Genomic DNA, 24,927 nt, shown 5'->3' with positions numbered 1-24,927 from the left:
GCTGTTCAGAAACCAGAAAACACTAAACAACTCATGGGAAAGGCTGACCCAAGGACCTATCCTGTTAATTTCATAATTTGTCTTTCTTAAGCAAGAGTTCCTTCAGCACACATTTATGGGGCATTTATTGCCAAGGCTAGTTGCTAGACATACGAAGGTGAATCACGTTGTGCCAGTTCTGTCTAGTGAAGTCCATCTGTTTTTATCCACTTTGAGACAGAAAAACTGTGGGCAGAGGTAATTCATACCCAGATAGCCACAATGATGTGATCACTCACCTGGAGCCAGACATCCTGGAGTGTGAGGTCAGGAAGTTAGTAGAGATGATAGAACTCCAGGTGAGCTATTTCAAACCCTAAATGATGATGCTGTTAAAGTGCTGCACTCAATATGTCAGCGAATTTGGAAAACCCAGCACTAGCCACAGGACTGGAAAATGTCAGTTTTCATTCCAATCCCAAAGAAAGGCAATGCCAAAGAATGTTCAAACTATCGCACAATTGCACTCATTTCACATCCTAGTAAAGTAATGCTCAAAATCCTTCAAGTTAGGCTTCAATAGTATGTGAACTGAGAACTTCCAGATTTATACAAACTGGATTTAGAAAAGGCTGAGGAAGCAGAGATCAAACTGCCAACATCCATCAGATCATAGAAAAAGCAAGAGAATTCCAGAAAAACATCTACTTCTGCTTCAATGACTACACTAAAGCCTCTGACTGTGTAGATCACAACAAACTGAAAAATTCTTAAGAGATGAGAATATCAGACCACATTACCTGCCTCCTGAGAAATCTGTATACAGATCAAGAAACAACAGTTAGACCAGACACAGAACAACAGACTGGTTCCGTCTAGTCAAAGCTATGGTTTTTCCAGTAGTCATGTACAGATGTGACAGCTGGACAATAAAAAAGGCTAAGCGCCGAAGAATTGATGCTGTTGAACTGTGGTGCTGGAGAAGACTCGTGAGAGTCCAATGGACAGCAAGGAGATCAATCCATCCTAAAAGAAATCAGTCCTGAATATTCATTGGAAGGACTGATGCTGAAGCTGAGGCTCCAACACTTTGGCCACCTGATGTGAAGAGCCAACTCACTGGAAAAGACTTTGATGCCAGGAAAGACTGAAGACAGCAGGAGAAAGGGACGACAGAGGATGAGATGGTTAGATAGCACCACCGACTCAATGGACTTGAGCTTGAGCAAAAGGAAGGGAAGCTTTGAGGCAAACCTGGAGTGCTGCTGTCCATGGGGTGGCAAAGCATTGGACATGACTGAGCAACTGAAAAACAACAATCTAGACATCCTACAGCTTATCACCACCACGGTCATGGACCTTCAGACAACTTACCATGTGTCGGCGGAGTATTGTTTGGCTCTTCATGTATTTTAAACAGAATTCACACATGTAAAGACGTCCCAGTCGTGCATATTCTTCAGGATAGGGAGAATGGTACCAAGTATCAAGCTCATAGCGACCAAAAGCAATTGTTTTAATCATGTTGCTCCCCTCTGTGATTTGGCCTTGCAGCCTTAACTTCTCCTGTATTGCAGAGAAGAAATCAAGTCAAAGGAGGATCAGAATTAATCATTTCTATTGTTGTAAGCTGTGTGTATGCCACCACAACGGGCTATGAAAAAAATAATATCTGGCTTCTGTCTCATGAGAAACGCACTGAAGAGGACTATGGGGCATGGGTCACCAGGAAGGCTAGAGAAAATGTACTGTCTACACTGCCCAGAGCACAGGTCTTGAGAGTTGTGTTTCTCTGCTACCTACCCACTTGGGCCTCATCTCTTGAACATCAGAACAAGCCCTTCGTAAAATTTTAATTTTTATCAGCCTGAAACAAATCGAATTTTAAAAGACCATCTATCACAAACTCCCTACACCTTAACAAACATTCTAAACCTAAACAAAAGCTTCTCGAGAATGTGCTTCATATGTGTGCAAAAGCTTTTATAAAGAAAGCTGCATGGATCTGCATGACATGCACCCATGCTGGTCATCCTCTCAACTTGGGTCCTTTAAAAAACAGTTTTGAAAGGGGGATGATGCTTTAATTATGGAATTTAAAGCTAGAAAGTAGAAGGTATTTTTGAATACCTGTCCCCACTCAGTGGCTATGAGTTAGCCACAGAAATAATTCTGAAGAATAATCAGACAGAGCTCTAAAAATCTGGCCTAGGAAATGTTCAGTACCAGGGTAGGATAGTGAAAACCAACAGCGGTAGCCCAGCCTAAACAAGGGCAGCAATCAAACACTGCCTCTCACAATATTTGCCTTTCACAAAATTTCCTCTATGGAGCCTTATACCAAGGTCACAGGACAAAAATTTCTGTAATTAACCAAGGTCAGTAGCAACTGTTGCCATGAGCTTCTTGATCTAAATCAGCCAGGCCCTTTACCCTGCATTAGGTAAAATACCCACCCTGAAACATTCTAACCAATCACTTAATGTAACCCTTCCAGTTGGAATTTTCTCTGCCTCTGAGGCTGTAAAAGTTGGCAACTAGCCCAAGAAAGGGGTCAGCTCGCCCTTGAGTTAGCCTGCTGTTCTAATAGCGCCTCTAAGAAACTCTGTTCTCCTCTCATTCTGCCTCATGTCTGAAAATTCTTTTCCAACCAGCCCATGGAGGACTACATAATCGAGAATTCTTAAAGTATTTGATAATAATTTTTTTAAAAAGGAAGATGAAATTCACTTTACAAACTTTAAGTTTCTTTGAACATATTTAATTCATTAAATCAGAATTCTAAACTATCTGACAACAACCTTGATCATTATTCCTCTCCCATTCTTTTACAGCTGTAATGAAAGGCTGAAGCAATCCCACAAAGGGGAGTTCCTATTTAGGTTAAGGGGACAACAGAGAGGGGTACCTCCCAGTCTAGAGGTTCTCAGAATTGCAAATTATCCAACTGACACAAAGGGGCACCTACTGTTCTATCCACAGAACTACCTCTACCAAACAGGTCCTTCCAGGAGTTGAGGTGGAGAGGAAAAACTTTTAAGAGACAAAGGAAGGGAGGAGGGGTAATTAATTTTAAATATGAATGGGAAGGAAATCTCAAATAAGGATGGCTGGGGGAAGGGAAAAAGAGTCAAGCAGCAAGGTACGTTTAATCCCTAGCAAACTGACTGCTAATTTTCCTTGGCAGTTCCAAGTGACCCTCACAAGTGGTCCTCATCTTGGAAGTTTTAATACTCACCAGATCCTCTGAAGCACGGGCTTGTGCTCTTCGGAAAAGATCCAAGTCATACTCGCTTGTCAGGTTTTCCAGGAGAGGTTCCCGAGTGTTCCCATAGGTCTGCCTGTGTTCCTAGGAAAATGACCAGAGCATGATACTTTCTGCTTCTAAGAACTTAACCTATTGCATTTCAACGGATGCCAACCAGAGGGCCAAAAATAACCTATTTATTTAGTGCCTACTATTAATATTTGCCAGGCATTATACTAGGCACTAGGGATCAAATACAAAACAAACTATGTATCAGACAGTTAATTCCAGAAGATACCCACTACCCACTCTAGTGAACCTGGAAAGTTAATGTTCTTATAACCACCCCCAAAGGGAGTTTCACTCTTCAGAACTCTATGCTTCCATTTCTTCCTCTGAAAATGTGCATGGCAAAACAAAGAAATAAAATATAACAAAACCCAAATGCACTACCAACTCCTAGAATCCTGAGATCTAGTTGGATACTCATTTAAAAACAAAACCAAATAAAAACTAGAATCTCTAAACCTTCAATTCTAAGATTTTAGGCTGAAAATAAAATCTACAGGCAGGAATGAGCAACTGGACTAAGCAGGCTTTTATAAACTCTTTCCCTTGAATTGCTGCACCTACCATAACACAATCCACCAAAGGTACTAGAATACTTCCACTTTAGAACTCCAGTCCAAGTATACAGGAAAAAAGTTTAGCCTCCTTAAGAAATGCTTTGCTAAATATTAAGCAAGTACAAAAGAGGGAACAGTCACTGAAAATTAGAATCACAAAAATAATCCAGTTTTAAATAAATAATATAAAATCTTACCATGGCAGTCACTATACAAGTATCCATACACAAGAAAGAAATTCCATAGGGGCAACTTTCCTTTTAACCTTCGATTCTAGCCCTTCCCACTCCTTTTATTAGACTCCACCTCCTAGCAGAAGGTGAAGAGGCTCGGAAGACAGTAGAAGATAACGGCTAAGAGGATGAGAAGGTTCATTCCAGGAAGAGCTGTAGACTTCACTCACATATTAACATATGAAGAAACCACTCACCAGTACTTTTACCCCTATTAAAATTTCTTCAGGCTAATCTGGGCCCCTTTAATGGATATCTTTTCAATTTTGGGCTCTATCATCTAAGACTTGGGTTCTAAGTATTTCTTCTAGTTTCGTGAACTTTTTTAGAAAGCTTTAAAAAATCCTATCCAGCACTTTTACCAGGAAGGTTCAGCCCAAACTAGAAAGCAGACGTAAGGTAAATTTCAGGAGTTTTTATTCAGACACTCTCTACCTTTATGATTCTGGGAAAATAACCTCTCTAAATCTCAGTTTTCCATCTATAAAACAGCTGGAATACCACCCATCTTTATAACAAAGATTATGGGAGCAACATAACCACAGTGCCTGCCTAGCACATAAGCACTTAATAAATGGTATTATCATATTATTACATCTCTACCCAACTTGTAGATAAAAATACTGAACAAGACAGAGGGGAAGCATACAATTTTCACCCGAAAGCCTAATTCTACAGCTGGGTCTTGGCTGCTGGGGGGCTGTGCATGGGCTTCCTCTGGTTGCAGTGAATGGGGGCTACCCTTCCTTGAGGTGCGGGGGCTTCTTATTGCACTGCCTTCTCCTGTTGCAGAGCACGGGCTCTAGCAGTCAGGCTCAGTAGTTGCGGCGCAACAGCTTACCTGCTCCAAGGCATGTGGGATCTTCCCAGACCAGGAATTGAACCTGTGTACCCTACACTGGTAGGTGGATTCTTAACCACTGGACCACCAGGGAAGTCATAAATGTACACTATTTTTAAAACTAGAAAAATAAAAAACTACAAAAAGATTTACTATACATCACACAACTAAAAGCTTTTACTGTGTAGGTATTTTATTCTTTCATTTAAAGAAATGGACTGCTGCTTGGCTTGAATATTCTTCCTCATCAACATCGTATTTGTTCAAACAAGAACATTTAACCCTTTAAACCTAAAGTGAGGTTTACAAACTAGAAGATTCAATTTTTTTTAATCTAAATTCTAACAGTATTTGTTTTTTGAGGACGCCCAGTTCCACTTTTGTTGGAGAATTACATATATAGTGAACTCTAACTGCCAAAGAAGAGTCCTGTTACAGAGCATACCAAATGGCAAATGTGAAAAGCAGAATCTTAGCAACCAAAAGGAATCAAATGTGATAGCAAGAGTTCATGCTATTAAATATTTAACTTATGCTCACCATATATTTCTCTTTCTGTTCTTTGCTCAGCCCAGAATTTCTTTTCTTCCTGAGTTCAGCAACCTTTTCCTTATATCGCAACTGCCTCTCTGATGGTGCCTAAAAAGAAAAAGGAGAAAATCAAAAAGCTAGCTAGAAAACTCATTAGGTAATTACGTCTCTAAATGAAAGTAATATACACCAAAGAAAGGGTGGAGGGAAAAAGGGCGGGGGTGGGACACAAAGTATATTACAGCCACCCTGTGAATGCTGCAGTAATTTTTAAACTCCAAATGGGGTTCCCTCATCACCTAAGACCACTATCCTGTCAGTTAAGATGAGTTCAGGAAATGTACTTACTTTAATGTTAATCCAAATGGAATATAGATTAAGGATGGAAACAACAGGAATGAAATAAAGATCATTTCAATTCATTAGGCATTTATTGAATGCTTACTGCTTTCCAAGTACTGATATGGAAAATGAATAAAAATTTAAAAACTGAACTAGAACCCAAGATAAACAATGAAGAAAAGTGTAGCCACCATTTACTGAGTGCTTATTACCTGCCAAGCACTGAGGACAGGTACTTTACATGCATAATTTAGCTGACTACACTGCCAGGTAGGTATTATTCAAGGAAATAAAGCTGAGGGAAGTTAGCTGACCTGCCCAAGACCACACAGCTAGAGTAACAGAATCGCAGTATTCAAATCCAGACCTGTTTGGCTCTAAAGTCAAATTTCTCCCCATCACCGTGCCTCCTCTGCTATCCACTTATAATCTAACCACAAAAACAGACATCCATATGATGAGCTATGAGTATATAAAGTGTGCTAAAAGCTAAACTAACATTCTGAGAACATTACAAATAGGAATACATGAGGAAGAAATTCATTAACGGTACAAGATTTGGGAAGAATTCAGACAACAGCTAAGAGTTGCACAAGGCCTTGAAGGAAAATCATAATCTCTTCTTGGTATAAGTACACAGTTCTAGGCAGAAAAAGAGCAAGAGAAAACACCAAAGGCATTCAGGGGCAGGGGAGAGGATAAGGAATTAAGTAAAATCAACGTGCATGAATGTTCAGAGAGGCAGAAAGATTAGAGCAAAGCAGCATTTTGGAATCCAATAGAAAAGAAAAGTAGAAGAAAAGTGACATAATCAACAAGCGTCAATGCTAAGAAAAAGTCACTGGTGCCATTGGAAACATACCAGCAGAGTAGAGGGGCCGAAAGCAAATTATAATGGGTTAAAAAGTGGATGCAAATGAGGAAATAGAGCAGAGAGTGTAATCTTTCAAATAATTAAGATTATCTATTATTATCACAAGTAGCACGATTCCTTCATTTATGAGGTAGAAGTTTTGTTTCTAGAAAATTTACTATTTGGAAAAAGCACTGTTTCTAAGTTTATGACTGAAGACCAGTTGTTAAGACACAGCACAGGAAACAAGAAGCGTGGACATAACTACAACCATCATGGGGCAGAGAGAATCCAAGACTTGGCTCTCAAACTGTGAACGGCCAGAGCTTTAACAAGGCCCATACCTGGTGCCTGGTTGCATGCCTGTTGTTGTCATCTTGCCTGTGGGACAGCATCCTTTCTTCTATCTGCTTATCCCGGCTCTGTGCTCTCACCTGCAACCATCAACAATGTCAATCAATCCACCTGCTTCTAAGACTATGTTTACTTAAAGTGTAAGAATACAGCAGTAATCCCTTGAATTTACACTGTACTTTTACTTTCAAAGGGTCTTCACATTAGCACAATCTGTATAAGAAACAGATAAGGCAAGCTTCATATTCTGTTTTCTCAGCCATTATCTGAGAATCAGAAAGTGACATAATTACAGCTGGATGGTGATAAAGCTAGGATTTTAACTAAGTCTGATGACTCTGAGCCTCTTTCCACTGTGCAATGAATGGTATAAGTGTGAGGAAGCGCAAGAACAGAGTAAAGAAGTACAAAGAAAAGGTTAGATACTTGAGATCAAGTCTATAGGGAAACTTAACTGCATTTATGACCTTAGATAAATCACCTTCGATTGCCAACAGTCTCAGATTCATCTACTGGGCAGTGAGGACTCATATCCAGCTCCCTATTTCACATCAACATTAAAACCCAACATGGTCAAAACAGGGCAACTAACACTCTCCCACAAATCTGCTCCATCCCAAATCTCCTCTATAGCAATAAATAGTAACACTTTTAAACAACTGATCAGGTCAAAAACTTGAACACCGATGATGTTTGATTCTTCTCTTCTCTCCCTCCTCACATGATATTCATCAGCAAGTCTACCAGGCTGCCCCTCTCCAAAACACATCCTGAGTCCAATCAATTCTGACCATCTCCACTGACAACAGTCCAAGCCACCATCTACTGCCTGAACCTCAGACTAGCCTTCCCACAAGTCTACCCTGTGTCAACTCTTTCCCCCTCCAGTTCATTCTCCACATACCAGCAAGCTGTGATTTTTCAAAAGTGTTTTGGTATTTTGCTAAAGCCCTCCGAATGCTTCCCATGGCTGTCAGAACAAAAGCATACTCCCTTTGCCAAGGCCTACAGGCCCTTCATAATCTGGATCCTACTTCTTCATTTCCTATCACATTTCAGCCACACTGGCCTACTTTCCATCCTTCAAACCCAACCATTTTTTCCCCACCTCACAGCCTTTGTGCTTACCCAGTCTTCTACTCAGCATCTAGACACAACTGCCTCTCTGCCATCACCCACGACTCAGATAAAATGTCTTTCTTCACAGCCCAAGCAAAAGTAGTGCCACACCCTGTCACCTCCAAAACAGTCACTCTCTGTTTAGTCTTTTTGTTTCTCACAACATTTACCACTAAATGAAATTCATACTGATTTTCTATGTTGATTATGCCTCTCCCCATGAAAATGTAAACTCACTGAATACGGTCTTTTGACTGAATAAAAATGGTAATATCGCCGATTGCAATCATTTATTGGAAAACTCTGAGTAATTCTGTGCATGCCAAGTATTTTTAAAACTCAGGTTTTTAATAAACGTGAGGAATTAGTCTAATGTTTCCATTTGAGATTCTAAATGTAATAAAATATGTATCTTTCAGAAATACTCCTGATCCTCTAACCACAAGGTCCAGTAGTAAAGATGGATTATCCTGAGTCTGATTCCCTTTGTAACAGAGACCACAAAAGAGTAAAGTTCAAGAAATGTGTTCCTTTTTCCAAAATTTTCTTCCCCAAACTGAAAATTGTCTTTTTTTAAATAAATTGCTGAAGGCAACATGTTCATACTGCCATCAGCCAACAATTTTATACCTTAGGAAGACTTTTATATAAAACCATCCACAGTATTAGATCATTACATCTAAAGACAAATGGTAACAGACAACTCCCAAAAATCAGGGATCACAGTTATTTCCAGAGAAAGAAACACCTAATGCATTGTCAGCTTCTGATGGAGAAGATGGAAGAGCTATTCCTGTTTTGATTTGGTCTCACACTAACGGGAAGATAATGGCAAGACCTACCACTTCTACAGTCAGCAAAAGAAACTGCCGTGCTTATAAGAGAGAGTTGAGATGAAGGAAAACAAGGGTTAAGAGTCCACAAACTCAAAATTCACGTTACGTACTGAAAGTATACTACTTTACTGAAAGACTAAACACAACACATAAAAGAGCTTTCCCTACTGTGGTCCACTTATAAATAAGAGAACACATTCCTGAATCAGGGAGGATTAACGTTAACTAGGGAATCTCATTTTTCTCAGGAGGAATCTGGCCCAGACAGGAATAAACCTGTTATACAGGCCTTTTTAGCAAAATAATCACCACAAAAGCAACAATTAATACTTTGGTCTAACCAACCTGGATACCCTATCCAAATACTACCTGAGCAATGTGTTTAATTAATAACATTTTCAATTTGTTTGCCCGTAATTCGTTTTTTGATTCCTCCTTGGTAGCAACAATCCAGACAGAAACAACAAAATAGGGTCTTAGGTTCTACTCCTAAATCCATTATTTCAAATTCCAAAAGTTATTTAGAACTGTATTTTTCAAGACTGTAAGATAAGAATTAGCCAAGAGTAGGTATGATTGAGACTAACAAAAAGGAAAAGTATTCCATAGAAGTAGCAAAGAGGAAGAGAATTTAGAAAAACCTTTAAAAAGTAAAATATCGTCATAGATTTACAAGAGAAACTAATGCATAAATACTGAGATCACATATTTATGCAAATCATTCCTTAGTGGAAAAGGTTCCTAGCAATCTTTCAAGAAAATTTTCAACAGAAAATATCGATGCAGTTAGAGGGTGATGTTCCAAATATTCCATAGATAATCCCTTTGTTAATTTCTCTCAAAGCACTCCTTACAGACAATAATTCTTTTATTAGTCTGTTTTCCATTTTTTAATCACAGCTGTTTCATAATTTTCCTCCACTAGTATATAAGAACAAGGACCCTGCCCATCTTGTTCACACTGTATCCCCACTGTTTAGCCAAGTGCCTGGCAAATGGTAAGCACTCAATAAGTATATGGTGAATAAATGACAACATAATTACCTTGCATTCATCAGCTGAGAGGTTATGATAGAGAGGGCATCCTGATATGGAGAAATGTCTCTCGTGTTTTCCTGTAAGGTGTCCTGTTAAAAGAGGAAAAAACTTAACCTCAAGATGAAAGATCTAAGCTTGGAAAGTAATAGTTTTCACTAAAATAAACCTTTTTTAATGATATCATTTTTATCAAGTATATGTCTGATTACAACATAAATCCATCAAAGGTAAGGGTCATAACTTGCACCCACAATAAATTCTTTTCTTCTACAGGTTGGACCTAACCACCTCTGAACATATTTGCATATATTCAATATAAATTGTAGTTCCTTCTTTTCTGATCATGTATTTCTCAAATTCCAAAATGTCAGAAACCCATAAATTTACTTAAAAGGCACAAAGTTACAAGCAAGAATATTTTCTTTTGGTAGAATTTAACTTTCCTATGCTAAATTGATCAAGTCATATGTATAATAAGTGTACTTTCTATTATGCAAAATGTTATCCAATCTAAACTGAACTTACAATAATCAAAAGAAACTTATGCAAAATGGAGATGGAAGTGGTCTTTTCTATCATATGAGGAAATATACTTTGGTAATTTTGGACCAGATTAAATATATTCATTTTTTGTGGAGGGGTGGCTGATTTTGTTTAAAGATTTAGGCTTCTTTTATAATCAAACTTTTATATTACTACTATTTTGTTTTTAAAATACATAATCAAACTTTTAAACAGGCAGTTTGTGCAAGGGAAAGAAGGAAAAATATTAGAAAAGACAATACAGAAAGCTTTTTCTAAAGGGCTATTTATTTTTCTATTTTTCACATGGTTTGTGAAAATACACAGGTAATTAATTATTTCATTTTTATGTCTCTTCAATCAAAACATTCATCAAACATCTAAGACTGAGACAGATGGTGAGACAATGCTAATGAGATAAATTAGCTAAGTTAAACTGCAAATCTACAAAAATCTTTCTTTCATGGAAAAAAGACATTTAATTTGTAGTAAAGGAGACATTTAAAAGAGATTTAAAAATTATACAAGATTTATAGAGTAAGCTTTAAAGGGTAGCAACAGGCAATTCCCTGGTGGTCCAGTGGTTAGGACTCTGCATGCTCACTGCCGAGGGCCCAGGTTTGAACCCTGGTTGGGGAACTAAACTCCCACAAGCTGGGCAGAGCAGCCAAAAAATATATAAATAAACAAATAAAAGGCAAAAACAGTGCAAGTATTGCAGGAGAGGAGAATTAATACAGGGCTTTACAGGTAGCACTAGTGGCAAAGAATCTACCTGCCAATGCAGGAGATGTAAGAGACGTGGGTTTGATCCCCAGGTCAGGAAGATCTCCTGGCGGAGGAAATGGCAACCTACTCCAATACTCTTGCTTGGAAAATCCCATAGACACGAGAAGCCTGGCAGGCTACAGTCCATGCCATGAGGTCGTAAAGACTTAGACATGACTGAGCACACATACACAAGAACAAGACAAGAGTTAATATAATGACATGCACGCTGCCATTTCTCCAAGACTATATTATTAAAAATCCTGCCTGCCAATCCAGGAGATGTAAGAGAGACACAGGTTCAATCCCTAGGTCAGGAAGATCTCCTGGAGAAGAAAAGGGCAACACACTCCAGTATTCTTGCCTGGAGAATCCCATGGACAGAGGGGCCTGGCGATTTACAGGCCACAGGATCGCACAGAGTTGGACACGACTGAGCAACTTCGCACAGCACAGCACATATTATCAGAAACACAACCTTAGAGACCCACACGTTTACCTTAGACATCAGAAACAGTCCTCAAGGATCAAACACTATGCACAAAAGGTGAAGTATCATGGCTCTAGCAAGCCTTTTAGATATTACGCATCTATCTGTAACTTCTGAATAAATTATTCAAGTTTGTTTTATAATATGTAAACTAAAACCAATCTGCCTATATTAAAAGTTTATAAATGATAGCTGTTCTATTAACCTAGCAATTCCACTGCTATGAATTCATCCGATAGATTTCTAGAAAGACACCAAAATATTATACATACATACAAGGCTATCAATTAGAGTACTCTTCTAAATAGCTTTAAAAAGAAGCTAAAAAATGAGAAACAATATAAATATCAATCAATACAGGGCAATTCAAGTAATTTCTAAACTTTCAAATACAATGGAATTCTCTATATCCTTTAAACAGGAGGGACCTCTGAGTGCCAACAATGTAAAATATCTAAGATGTCAGACCAACCATTGTTTATATTTTTTATAAATAATAACATAGAAAGAAATATATGTACACATATACATGTGTTATGTATGTATAAAAACTTACTAGAAGTATTCATACACAACTACCAACAGTAGTTTTTATATCTAGGATATATTCTGGGGATATGAGTAAAGGAGAACTTTTACTTAGCACTCAAGCCCTCCTATAAGGTTTTAATTTTTCACAAGCACATCATACTTTCATACCAAAATTACCAAAAAAAACCCCACCCCCAAACCTAATGACATTGTTTTGGCTAAGATGAGGAGTGGAACAGGATCAAGAATCACTGCAGAAGCTCAAGTTCATACTTTTCAAGCTTCTCCAGACATTAAAACCCAAAGTCAAAGTAAACTTTCCTATGATACAAAAGATTTATATTTACCCTCTGGTCTACCACATTAAGAGTACTGAGTTCAGGGCATAAATAACACATAAATCAGACCCCTACTCTAACCTCATCTCCTCCTCCCCACTCTGGTCTATCTGCCCAGGCATACTGGCCCCTAAAGCATTCCTTAAAGTGGCTAAGCACTCTCCTGCCCCAGACCCTGTCCACTTGCTGCTCCCTCTGCCCATAATGCTTATCTCCCATAGACTCAGATGGTTCACTCTCTCCCTTATTTCATGTTTCTGTTCAAATATCAGCATATCAGAGTGGCTTTCCCTACACAGGCACGCTTGTGTGTAGGTGCAGTACCCTACCCCTCACAGTACACATCTCTAGCGGATTATGTATTATACATTTGTCTTCCCCAGTTAGATCATAAGCTACAAGAGGTAGGGTTTGACATGTTCACAACTCCACCCCCAGAATTCAAAACAGTGCCTGGCACAGGAAAACATTCAGTAAGCACTGAATGACTGATTAAACATAGTACATAAAACAAATGAAACAATTTAAGGATGCATGGACAGCAACAAGCAGAGTTGAAAATTCCTCATCTTGCTGTGTGGCAAGGAGATCCTCTTAAAGTATAGTAGCTATCTCTTGCATTAGTATTTGTACAATACTGTCTATTCTTAGTTTTTCATTATTTATTTCAAGGAAATTGACTTAGGGCTGAAACAGCTACCCCAAGTAACAACTGGTACAGCATTCAGGGGAACTCAGCTCTAGTTATGCATTTGATGGGTTGAAATTACCTAAGAAACTGCTGCTAAGACCAAGAAAGGATCCAAATACTAGGGAAAACATACTAATAGTCTGCAAAGCAGCAACTTTCTCTGTTCTACCATTTTTCTGAACCTGGAGGCCACATTCAAAGGCTAAATAGGTAGAAAGAGAGGTCCGCTGTCTCTCAAGCACCTTCCAACTCTAGACAAAAGTTTAGACCAACATCTGCACCGAAGCTCACTTAAAGAACACACCTAAAATTTTTAGTATATGTGCTGCCGAAGCAAGCACAGAACACACCTAAAATTTTTAAAACATTACTATAATCCCTCAGTAAGGAGAAAAAATAACTCTTAAGGAAACAATGATATAATTCATCTATCTGAGAAGAAATATTTATCTAGTTTATACTTCCCTAAGCATACAAAGCCAGAAAACCTAAAGCTACTAAAGTCACAAAAGGTCAGGGTCTCATCTATACTCCTCACCTTCAGTGCCTCTTGACCAAAAAAACTGTTTTTCTCATTTCCTTAATAGCTATGGCCATATAACCGTTATTTATTCACCTTACACTCTTGTTAGTCCTCAGTACGCTTGAACTATGCACGATACAATCAGGTATTTGGAGATAACTGACATTCTGTTTTGTTTTTGTTGGAAAAATGAAAGAATTTTTCACTGGGAAAAGTTCTCAATAAACTGAATGGTGCATCATAGTTAATTTCCTTGTAACCAAATCTGTTATTATGGACAATAAGCCAAGAAGCAGGAATGCTTTTATCCAAGTGAGCAATTCAGTGTTATTCTAAGCAGTGGTCACTGAAGACCCTAAGAAGCTAAGTCGCAATGGAACACTAAACATTTCTGGGTGATCCTAATTCCAGAGAGAGATAAAACCACACAATCCACGGTGCCATGAGGTGGGGGCACACTTACCTAGAGAGTTACAGCCTGGTGTAGGACACTTCATATTGAAATTGTAGCTTTCGTGGAAGCGGCGGCGCTTGGGGCGATGAGAGAGATCACTGCCCGAGTCCTTCAGGGACATGTCCTTGGCAATGCTCTCATCGTGAGACACGTTGGGGCTGGAGATGTCTATGTCAGATTCAGAAGAAGGGGCATTTCCAGTTGGCGTTCGAGGTGGAGACTCATCATGATCGGCTGTGTTTTTAGTTTCTAAAGTAAAACAATTGGTAGGACTCATGAATGAAGTTTATTTTACTTAGAGGATTATAATATTCAGAAGAGTTTACAGGCTTCCCAAGATCCTCTTCCTGTGATTTAACTAGTAACTTTTGTCATTTATCTGCCATAAAACTAAATGGAAAATGAAGAAAAACTAATAACCACTCCCCCTGTGCAACTTTAAATTCTGACTAAAATTCCATTTGAGGTTTACATGATACATTTCACTTATTTGTGCTTCTCCCAAGCCCCAAATCATGAATAATCAAACCTGGATGGAAATAAACTTTTAAAAAACATTATCATCCTACTCTCCTGATGGGAGATACATAGGATGGAATATAAATGAAAATGATTCTTTCTGGATGACACTGAACATACCTGGTGTGAGTGTGAAAGGACTTGACTAACTCTGAATCAGGTGTTGCAAACCAAATGCCTACTAGTGCTGAGCAAGGCCAAATCAAGAGCCGATTGTCTCTCTCAAAGGGATAGCTACTATTCAGTTCCAGTCAATTATGTGGTGAATGGCCACCTAATGTTCCCAGAGCTTTCCATTTTTTTAAAGAAACTAGTAACTCATGTTTCTACATAGAATCTTTGTTTTTTCAAATACTGGCCACTTTTTTTAAAGAAAGTAAATATGATGCCATCAAACCAACAGACCATGTTGGCAGGCTAGAAATTCAGCAGTCCATAGTCTTTGCTCTAAGGCCTCTGATTTGGCCTGGTGAATCACAACCTCAATAGCTTACCATTCATTCCGCATTACTGACAGTCATTCCTCCTCAGAACTTCAGAGATAAATGGACCCATAAGCACGACTGTAAGAAAAACTGTTTTAAGCCTTCTTCATCTGTGGGTAAGAGGTCGTCAGTTTCTTTTGCCTACTGTAAGCCAGATCAAATATACTCCAGCTACTCTGGACCTCAAGAGCAGCAGAGTATCAAACTGTCCTCAGAAAGAGGTAAGAAAGGAATCATACAAACACCAATCACCTAGCTGAATTTTGTACTGGGCATCTATCTGCAGTGGCTCCAAGCCTCTTATAAGAGGAAACTGATTAGATCCTCTCTGTAATGAGTCCAAATCACCCATACCCACTCACCTCTATCTGAGAAGTCAACCACTTGTTCAGTTTCTGAGCCAGATGAACGAGTCTGCCGAAGCGGGTATTTTTTCGGAGTCACTGGAGTAGGCTGCTGCTGACTACGGGTCACTCTCCTGGTAGAATACGCAGGTTCCTCAGTGCCAAAAGACTGCAAATTTCGAACAGGACTGGAATCTGATCCCGATTTTTAAAATAATAAAACAATTAAAGAAAAAAGAAAGAAATGTTTTATATTCCATTAGTGTGACTTATTAGCATGTAGGTTCTCCTAAATACAAGCAACATAGAGACAGTAGACAGGTGAGTACAGCACAGAATTAATGGCTTAGGCACTGGAATCAAGACTGAATGTAATTCAATTCCACTTCATCACACTAACTAGCTGGGCATACTGGGCAAGTTAATCTCTCCAAGCCTATTTCCTAATCTATAAAAAAAAGGGAGGAAAATACTAGTACCACATTCTTCACACATTTGCTGTGAGAAATAAGTGAAATAACTCATATAAAGGACTTAATAATAAGATTCTTAGATATCCAAATGTAGTGCTTTATAAATATTAGCTACATGCTCTTTCTTCCTTTACTCTAACCCACCAGAAAAGAGACACTCTACTGCTAAAGATATAACAATATGCAAATATTTCCTTTCTTTAAGGACCTTTTTTTCTTCTTGATTACCCTATCTGACACTCTAAAGCAAAATAATACTAGATTCATAAAGGGTAAGGTAGGGATACAACCTTAAAACTGTTTGGATGCAGAAATCTATCCTGAAGCAGCCAATAGTTCTTTTACATCTCCAATCTCAAGAGACTTACAGGAATAAAAGCAATTCAGAGCTAAAATTAAAGTATTTTAAACAACAAAAGATCCTAATATGTAAATCTTACAGATTCTTCAAAGAAAACTGAAATTCTCAAACTCTTGTGTAAAAGTTGGCACACAGCTCGGTTTTCAGTTTGCATATCTCCAAGGGGCTTCATTTACAATGTAGTCTACATTTTGTTTTAGAAAGGGCCATCTAACATGAATCATACTGTGAATGGTGTCCCCAGGAGTTGTGTAACTTACTGGTGATAAAGTGTAACTAGAAAGAGACCAAGGGCTCAGGTATTAGGTTGGTGCAAAAGTAACTGTCATTTTGCATTGCTGAACTTTGCTGTTTGATATTGGAATACATTCTTAAATAAATGTGGTTATGTTATACACATTTTAATGCTCATTTCTTGCTTTATTTTTTTTTTTTGCTAATGACTTATTACTTGCTGTTTTAGACTATAGAAATTATGTTATACAAAAAGCAAATTCAAGCAATTTTTTTACCTGAGCTCAAAATAGGTCATAAAGCAGCAGAGACAACTTGCACATCAACAATGCACTTGGCCCAGGAACTGCTAATGAACGTACAGTGCAGTGGTGGTGCACAAAGTTTTGCAAAGGAAGACAAGAGCCTTCAAGATGAGGAATGCAATGGTTGGCCATCAGAAGGTGACAGCAACCAACAGAGAGCAATCTTCAAAGCTGATCCTCTTACGAATACACAAGAAATTGCCCAAGAACTCAACACTGACTATTCGATGGTCATTTGGCATTTGAAGCAAATTGGAAACGTGAAAAAGTTTGCTAAGTGGGTGCCTTATGAGCTGACCAAAAATTTAAAAAACTGTCATTTTGAAGTGTTGTCTTCTCTATGCAACAAGGAACCACTTCTTGATTGGATTACGACCTTCGACTTGTCGACAAAAAGTGGATTTTATATGACAACCAGCGACCGACCAGGTTAGTGGTTGGACCGGTAAGAAGCTCCAAAGCACTTCCCAAAGCCAAACTTGCATCAAAAAAAGGTCATGGTCACTGTTTGGTGGCCTGTTGCAGGTGTCTGATCCACTACAGCTTTCTGAGTCCCGGTGAAACCATTACATCTGAGAAGTATGCTCAGCAAATCGATGCGATGCACTGAAAAAACACAACACCTGCAACCAATATTGGTCAACAGACTTCTTCTCTATTACAATGCTTGATCACATGTCATACAACCAAGGCTTCAAAAGTTGAACAAACTGGGCTACAAAGTTTTGATTCATCCATCATATTCATCTGACCTCTCATTAACCGACTACCACTTCTTCAAGCATTTCGACAACTTTCTGCAGGGAAAATGCTTCCACAATCAGCAGGAGGCAGAAAGTGCTTTCCAAGAGTTCACTGAATTCTAAAGCATGGATTTTTACACTACACAAATAAACAAATTTATTTCTTGTTTGCAATAATGTGTTGACTGTAATGGTTCCTATTTTGATGAATAAAGATGTGTTTGAGCTCAGTTATAATGATTTAAAATTCACAGTCTGAAACCGCAATTACTTTTGCACCAACCTAGTAGTAGATCACACTTCAAAACGATCCTTTTTTCATTTGTGGTCAGCTCATGAGGCACTCACTTATCGAGCTTTTTCACCTTTCCAATATGCTTCAAATGCCAAACTATTGTAGAACAAGCCACATTGAGTTCTTGGTTAACTTCTTGTGTAGTTGTAAGAGGATCAGCTTCTATGGTTGCTCTCAATTGGTCTCTGTCACCTTCTAATGGCTGGCCTCTGCGCTCCTCATCTTGAAGGCCTTTGCAAAACTTCTCGAACTACTACTGCACTGAACGTTCATTAGCAGTTCCTGGGCCAAACGTGTTGCTGATGTTGCAAACTGTCTCTGCTGCTTTATGACCCATTTTGAATTTGAACAAGAAAATCGCTCAAATCTGCTTTTTGTCTAACATCATTTCCACAGTCTAAAATACATATAAAAATAAACAACAAGTAATAACTCACTAGCAAAAACAATAAAGCAAGAATTGCGCATTGAAACGATGTGTAAGAAAACCACTTTTATTTAAGAATGTATTCCAGTATCAAATGGCAAAACTCAACAATGCAAAACTGCAATTACTTTTGCACCAACCTAATAATTCCTAGCTATTTTGAATATTTACATCTGTCAGCTGTCCAGTGCATGGCCAATTACACTTTCTAAGATCACTTATGCACAATCTGTTGCATACCCTCTGCCTGTAATACCACTTTTCCATTTTCAACTTGTAAATTCCTACTAGATCCTTTAAGATTTCCACCTCTGGACTTCCACAGTACTCTATGCCAACCTCTCTCAGAGCCCACTCCACAATACATTATCATACCAGTTTACATCCTGCACTACACTGTAAGCTCCTTGAGGGTAAGAAGTGTGATTTTTCTATCATGGTATTCCAGAACATAGCATAGTACCTCAATTACAATAGCCATTTATCAATATTCCCACTGTACCAAAAGATAAAAACTTAAAGCTGAGCAATCAAGAGACATCTATACTTCAGCTCAAATATTAGATTCAAAAATAAAGAACAGTTGCTACAAGAGAATGTTCCCACCTTCTTGCTTGAAAAAATAATGTTTTTCTCTTATTCTGCAACATGTTCATACAGCAATTAACCAAATAAATACTATTTAAAAGTGCTCAAAGTATTTTATATTTTCCTTAATTTACTATCCCTCTTAATTGATCATTGGCTTTCTGTATTAATTACAACTTTCTGTCTTCCCCATAGAATCCCAGAGCAGAGCCAGGAGGGTCAGGGATACCCTCCAAATCCAAGCCCAGATGGCCAACTGCACTACAGAACCTTCCAACACCAAGATTCCCCATTCTTTACTACCAAAGCAAAATTCTGGATATTTACAATTGACAGCTGGTCAACTGTTTCTATTTATTAACTGTACCTGACTATATTGTATAATTAAACATGGTTTTAGAAGTACTGGGGCTTTTTTGTGGCTCATCTGGTAAAGAATCTGCCTACAATGTGGGAGACCTGGGTTTGATCCCTGGGGTGATCAAAGAAGATCAACCTGGAAGATCCCCTGGAGAAGTGAGAGGCTATCCACTCCACTATTCTGGCCTGGAGAATTCCATGGATTGTGTAGTCCATGGGGTCACAAAGAGTCTGACATGACTGAGCAACTTTCACCTCACTTCACTTAGAAGTACTGGGCCTCCTACAATAACAAGTTCTTCAAGAGAGCACTTTAAGTCCCTAGGCCTAAACCACTTTTAGGAAGTGAAAAGATAATACTCTCATTTTACTGATTGGAAGACTGTAATCTATAAAAAATTAAATGACTCAGGACATTCATGTGTCTCACATCTATTAAACCAGACACAGTTCTTTCGGGTCTACAAATTAAACAGTTCCCCAAATGGAACCATTTTTAAACACATGACACTTCACAGTCATTTATTCTGCATTTTACCAGATTCTGTCATCAACATTCAGACAAGGGACCAGTTTCCACATTAACCAGCGCAATAATATGACGTGCAATAAGCTGTGAGGTGTGATCATGAAAAAGGAAGCTGCCTCTTACCTTGGGAACTCTGGCTTAGCCGGGCTGAAGAGCGGGTGACTCGAGCAGATCGCCGGGATGTGCCATCACTTTCTGAACTATCTGTGTGCTCCAGATCTGTAGAAAAATCGGAATCTTCGGTTCCATCTGAACTACTCCCTGCATTCCTCTGTAACACCATAGATTCAGACATTAGCACAGAAACATTTACTCTGTAGGTTTGAATTAACACTGGAAATAAAACAGACTGTGATGCTGATAACACCAAGTTCAAACCTTCCTTTTATTTAAATGGAACAATTGACAAATAATGCACCTTTATTAAATAAATACAGGAGAAGAATTCTTACTGTATTATTATAATTCTAAAACAAGTTCATTAGGTCAGTACCACAAACTTTAATATTCTACTCAAAACAGTCTGGTTGACATAAAACATGTACTTACAGTAAGTCAAGGGTAATGAGAAAAATGTTAGTGCTAGACCCCATTGAACTTTAGAGTAGCTTTTGTTCAAAGTCTCCATGAACAGCTATTACATTTTTAAAAACCACACACTAATTCAAAATGTCATGGTCCTAAAAGAACTTAGGGAGAAAGACAGTAACATTCTTCTTTCTTATGTTATCTACTTTTAAAGTTTCTCCATTTGAATGCCAAAGTGCTTTAAGAAACGGGGGAAGGCAGTGACTTGCACATGAAGACTTATAGGTAAGCATAAACAGAAGGTTGGAGAAGGCAATGGCAACCCACTCCGGTACTCTTGCCTGGAAAATCCCATGGACGGAGAAGCCTGGCAGGCTACAGTCCATGGGGTCACTAAGAGTGGGACACGACTGAGCGACTTCACTTTCACTTTTCACTTTCATGCATTGGAGAAGGAAATGGCAACCCACTCCAGCGTTCTTGCCTGGAGAATCCCAGGGACAGGGGAACCTGGTGGGCTGCCATCTATGGGATCTGCACAGAGTCGGACACAACTGAAGCGACTTAGCAGCAACAGCAGCAGCAAACAGAAGGTTTTTAAAAATCACCTTTTGGATTAATAATTATTTACCAATTGTTAGCCTTCCAGGCATGATTAGCCACAGAGATAACTTTTATCAACTGCGCTAATAAAAGTGTTAACTTTTATTAACACTGTACCTTTTACTAAACCAGAAAGAGAAATACATTTGCTAAAAAAATAAAAACAAAACCAAAATAAACACTAAAGCTTCAAATTATTGATATAAGTTCTTTATTCAAAATCCTAAGCAGTTGTGTTTAGAATTCACAATCTTTTAGATTTTTTGGAAAGGGAAAAATTTGCACACATGCTACAAATAATACCCTTTCTGCAGCAAAATTTATAGACAATCACACTAAATTAGACACACAGAAACTGTAAATCGCCTCAGGACAGTTTAGGACAGGTTTTGCCACCAAATAAGCTACTAAAAAGCGTACATTTTCACAAGTTCTCTGTATTTGGGAACTGCAGAAAGAGAACTGTGGGCCAATTCCAAGGTACCAATACTACTCTTGCATTTGGTGAACCTTAACATAAATACCACCTATCAATGTACATCACTGTAGGAGACATTAAAAAGTATAAATACTTGAAAGCCTCTGGGAAGAGAAACATTTCTGCAGAAATGAACAAAAATACAATCAACTTGCCAAATATTCCAAGGCTAATCTGCCCAGATACTGAGTGGAGGCTCCAGAGACAGCCACAGCAAATTGACAGATAAAAGGGGAGTCTTAAAAGTTATCCAGTCCAATTACTCAGATGTTGAATCCCTGATTATCTCTGACCATCACCTTCCTGGCTTGATCATGGAATCGAGTTCTTCTCTCCCGGCTTTTACTAATCTACTTCCCATCTTCCTCCATAGCAGACTTAATTGCTCTCTCACTTTCCTGCCATTAAGCTTTGTCTATTACGGCCAAGTAGCGAATTTCCTAGATCCTTTCAAGTTATTTACGAGTCTGTTTTCCCCATCAGACTCAGATTTCCTTAAGCCAGGGATCATGTCTTAATTAATTTCTGAATCCCCAGCAGCCAGCAGGTAGCAAGCAGTCAATAAACATTTGTTTAACTGAATTAGATTTGTTCTAGTCTCGGCTTTGCATTGCCTGAGTGGCTTGGGGTACTCCATTAAGCCTGTCTGTTTAGCTGAGAAAAGAAGGGGTGGGGGTGTCCCTAGGTGATCTTATAAACCCCATCTAATTCTAGGAAGTTTCTGATTTAACGAACTGCATTTTGTAGGCGCTAACTAAGCAGACAAGGAAAAATTACAGCTTAGGAGCAACAGGCCAGAGTGAGATCCCTTGGGAGTGGGCGCTGGTTCTCTACCACCCAGTTCTCGGCTTTGTTGTATCCCCCGCAGGGAAAGGAAGGATGCTCCAAAACCCCGCCTCTGTGAGCATCATCAGACGGAAGGGAGGGGATTCGAGCCACCCAATCGCGGTCCCGATAAACCGCGCCCCCACAGGACAGACTGGCAGGCCTAGCCAATCAAGAGAAGAGAGATCGTTCTCTACGGCCTGTCGGACAGCGATAGAGCCGGGCCCAGACACCGCCCCCACACGCGGGGAGGTGACCGTTGAGCCCAAATGGGCGGTGTCACCAGCCAATCAATATGCTTCTAGACGTTTCAGCGACCAATTAACGAGAAGAACGCCTCCGAGCCAGGCAAGCAGAGGGCGGGAATAGTTGCAACCATAGGCCGAGGCCAGGGTCGGGCCCACATTTTTCTGTTGGGTATGGACAGAAGAGGGTTGCTAAGCTAGGTTCGGGGGAGCGGGAAGTTGGAACCCAACCATTGTGAGGCGTGGCCAAGTGCGTCATGTTTCTCAAACGACTGTCCTTAGAAACCCGCCATCCCTCCCGTCCTGTTCCTCTCACCTTCCTTCGAGGCATTGCCGGCTGCTGCGGCCCGACGGTTATGATTCGGGCAGCGGCGGCAGCAGCAGGAACGGTGGCTCCGGCGGGCTCCGTGGCGGCCTCTGTAGCAGTCCCAATCCTGCGGACGATCCCAAGTGCCTCCTGCTTCTCAGCGTCTAGAGCCTTCTGCGCAGGCGCCGCGGGCTGAGGCGCTTTTTCCTCCACTTCCGGCTGGGGTTTGCGTCACTTGACGTTACGGGTCAGAGAGGATCCTGGGAGGTTCGTTCCCCTGGTGAGGCTACTGAGCGCCATTTTGGACTTGGGCAGGAAGTGGCCGTGGTGGTGGAAAGTGGGGCCAGCCATATTTAGTTAGGGGAATGGCACTCTTTGTAGGTGTGGGTAGCCATTCCTGTTTGGGGCAGAAGCCAGACGATTGAAGTTAACAGTTCTCATCTTTACCTTGGGCAAAATTTCCCTTCCTGGTCGTTTTAATTTCTGAAGTCGAGGAAGGAAAGCCCCAGAATCCATCAGGTTGCTGAGATTTAACCCCTTCGTCGCCGAATTGGCTAAAGGACGTTTCCGTTTATGAGCATAAACTCAAAGTTGGGAAGGGATATTTTGCAGAAGAAACAATTTTAACAGCTATCCTGTGTCAAAATGGTGAAGAATGGGAGCTTGAGAAAGGAACGAAAGGAGCGTCCATCACCGGAAAGTTTCTTGTAGAGGAGACATTGTCCTTGCCCTTTAGCAAACATCAAGTAAATTACTTCGTTCAATCGCGAAAGGTGACCGAACCATTCTCCAGAAGCTGTAGCTCCAAAGAAGAGCCAGTTTGGCTCTGTGGTGAGCACCCGGCTCCTTACCCTAACCTGTATGGGTGTGAGCACCTTGGGTGGCCCTCAGGATGAGAATGTGTGTGCATCTGTGTGCTCCAGAGCCGCAGAAGCATTGAACTTCATAAGCCCAAGTGACCTCTTGAAATTCAGCTGCTTCAGCCAAGAGTTGGGAGACGGAGGAACAGGAAGGAATATTTTTAGTAAAGCTAGATCTCAGGCACTGATTTTTGAATAATAGTGAAGGGGGGCTTGAAAGGAGAAGTTGTGGAAGATGTAAGGCTGCTGCTGCTGCTGCTGCTAAGTCACTTCAGTCGTGTCCGACTCTGTGTGACCCCATAGACGGCAATCCACCAGGCTCCCCCGTCCCTGGGATTCTCCAGGCAAGAACACTGGAGTGGGTTGCCATTTCCTTCTCCAATGTGTGAAAGTGAGAAGTGAAAGTGAAGTCGTTCAGTCATGTCCGACTCTTAGCGACCCCATGGACGCAGCCTATCAGGCTCCTCCATCCATGGGATTTTCCAGGCAAGAGTACTGGAGTGGGGTGCCATTGCCTTTTCCGCGATGTAAGGCTGGAAGAGTTTAAAGGCTGGGAAGTGGAGAGCTGACGTTGAGGATTTGAGTGAGTGAGTGAAAGTCGCTCAGTCATGTCCAACTCAGCGAGTCCATGGACTGTAGTCCATGGAATTCTCCAGGCCAGAATACTGGAATGGGTACCCTTTTCCTTCTCCAGGGGATGTTCCAACCCAGGGATCGAACCCAGGTCTCCTGCATTGCAGGCGAATTCTTTACCAGCTGAGCCACAAGGAAGCCCGTTGAGGATTTAGCCTTGCTGAAGATCCTTGAGAGGACCAAGGCCTTACCCGGAGCGCCTGGGTGGGAGCCAGGCAGGCTCAGTCATTAATTTAGGATTCTGGACCCCAGTGTCACCTGAGGCTAGCTAAAATGGAGATTTTTTTCCCCCTGGAGCTGAGATTAAGAACAAAGCAGCATCAGGCAAACATTTGATTGATGTGCTAAACAGAGGACTCCGAAGGACTGAAGTTCCAGACGCTTAGCTAAGCACTCTCCTTGGAGATATTCTGTGTGCTTAATCCCTCAGTCCTGTCTGACTCTTTGCGACCCCATGCACTGCAGCCCG

General features: G+C 40.1%; 1 protein-coding gene and 1 non-coding gene across 3 annotated transcripts in view; one reads left to right on the top strand and one right to left on the bottom strand.

Annotated features, from left to right (window-relative positions):
- KAT7 (lysine acetyltransferase 7) overlaps nt 1-23,153 on the bottom strand; it is a 33,219-nt gene extending 10,066 nt beyond the window's left edge. The window contains exons 1-9 of one of the 2 annotated variants that reach the window (XM_043470960.1): nt 22,975-23,153; nt 20,103-20,250; nt 15,683-15,859; nt 14,326-14,565; nt 10,006-10,088; nt 6,997-7,086; nt 5,467-5,565; nt 3,218-3,328; nt 1,354-1,545 (exon numbers count right to left, since the gene is read on the bottom strand). In XM_043470960.1, coding sequence (XP_043326895.1) covers nt 1,354-1,545; nt 3,218-3,328; nt 5,467-5,565; nt 6,997-7,086; nt 10,006-10,088; nt 14,326-14,565; nt 15,683-15,859; nt 20,103-20,250; nt 22,975-22,989 — 1,155 coding nt within the window. In that variant the 5' untranslated portion in view covers nt 22,990-23,153. The remainder of the gene's footprint in view (nt 1-1,353; nt 1,546-3,217; nt 3,329-5,466; nt 5,566-6,996; nt 7,087-10,005; nt 10,089-14,325; nt 14,566-15,682; nt 15,860-20,102; nt 20,251-22,974) is intronic. The other variant, XM_043470970.1, reaches the window with a different exon arrangement.
- Nucleotides 11,088-11,160, top strand: TRNAE-CUC. Its single transcript has one exon. It is a non-coding gene; the product is annotated as a tRNA-Glu (tRNA).
- Nucleotides 23,154-24,927: the final 1,774 nt, after the last annotated feature.

The sequence above is a fragment of the Cervus canadensis genome, chromosome 1 (assembly GCF_019320065.1).
Source record: "Cervus canadensis isolate Bull #8, Minnesota chromosome 1, ASM1932006v1, whole genome shotgun sequence".
Classification (NCBI taxonomy): Eukaryota; Metazoa; Chordata; class Mammalia; order Artiodactyla; family Cervidae; genus Cervus; species Cervus canadensis.
Note: the sequence above shows the minus strand (reverse complement) of the source record. Positions and strands in the feature narration are given on the sequence as shown.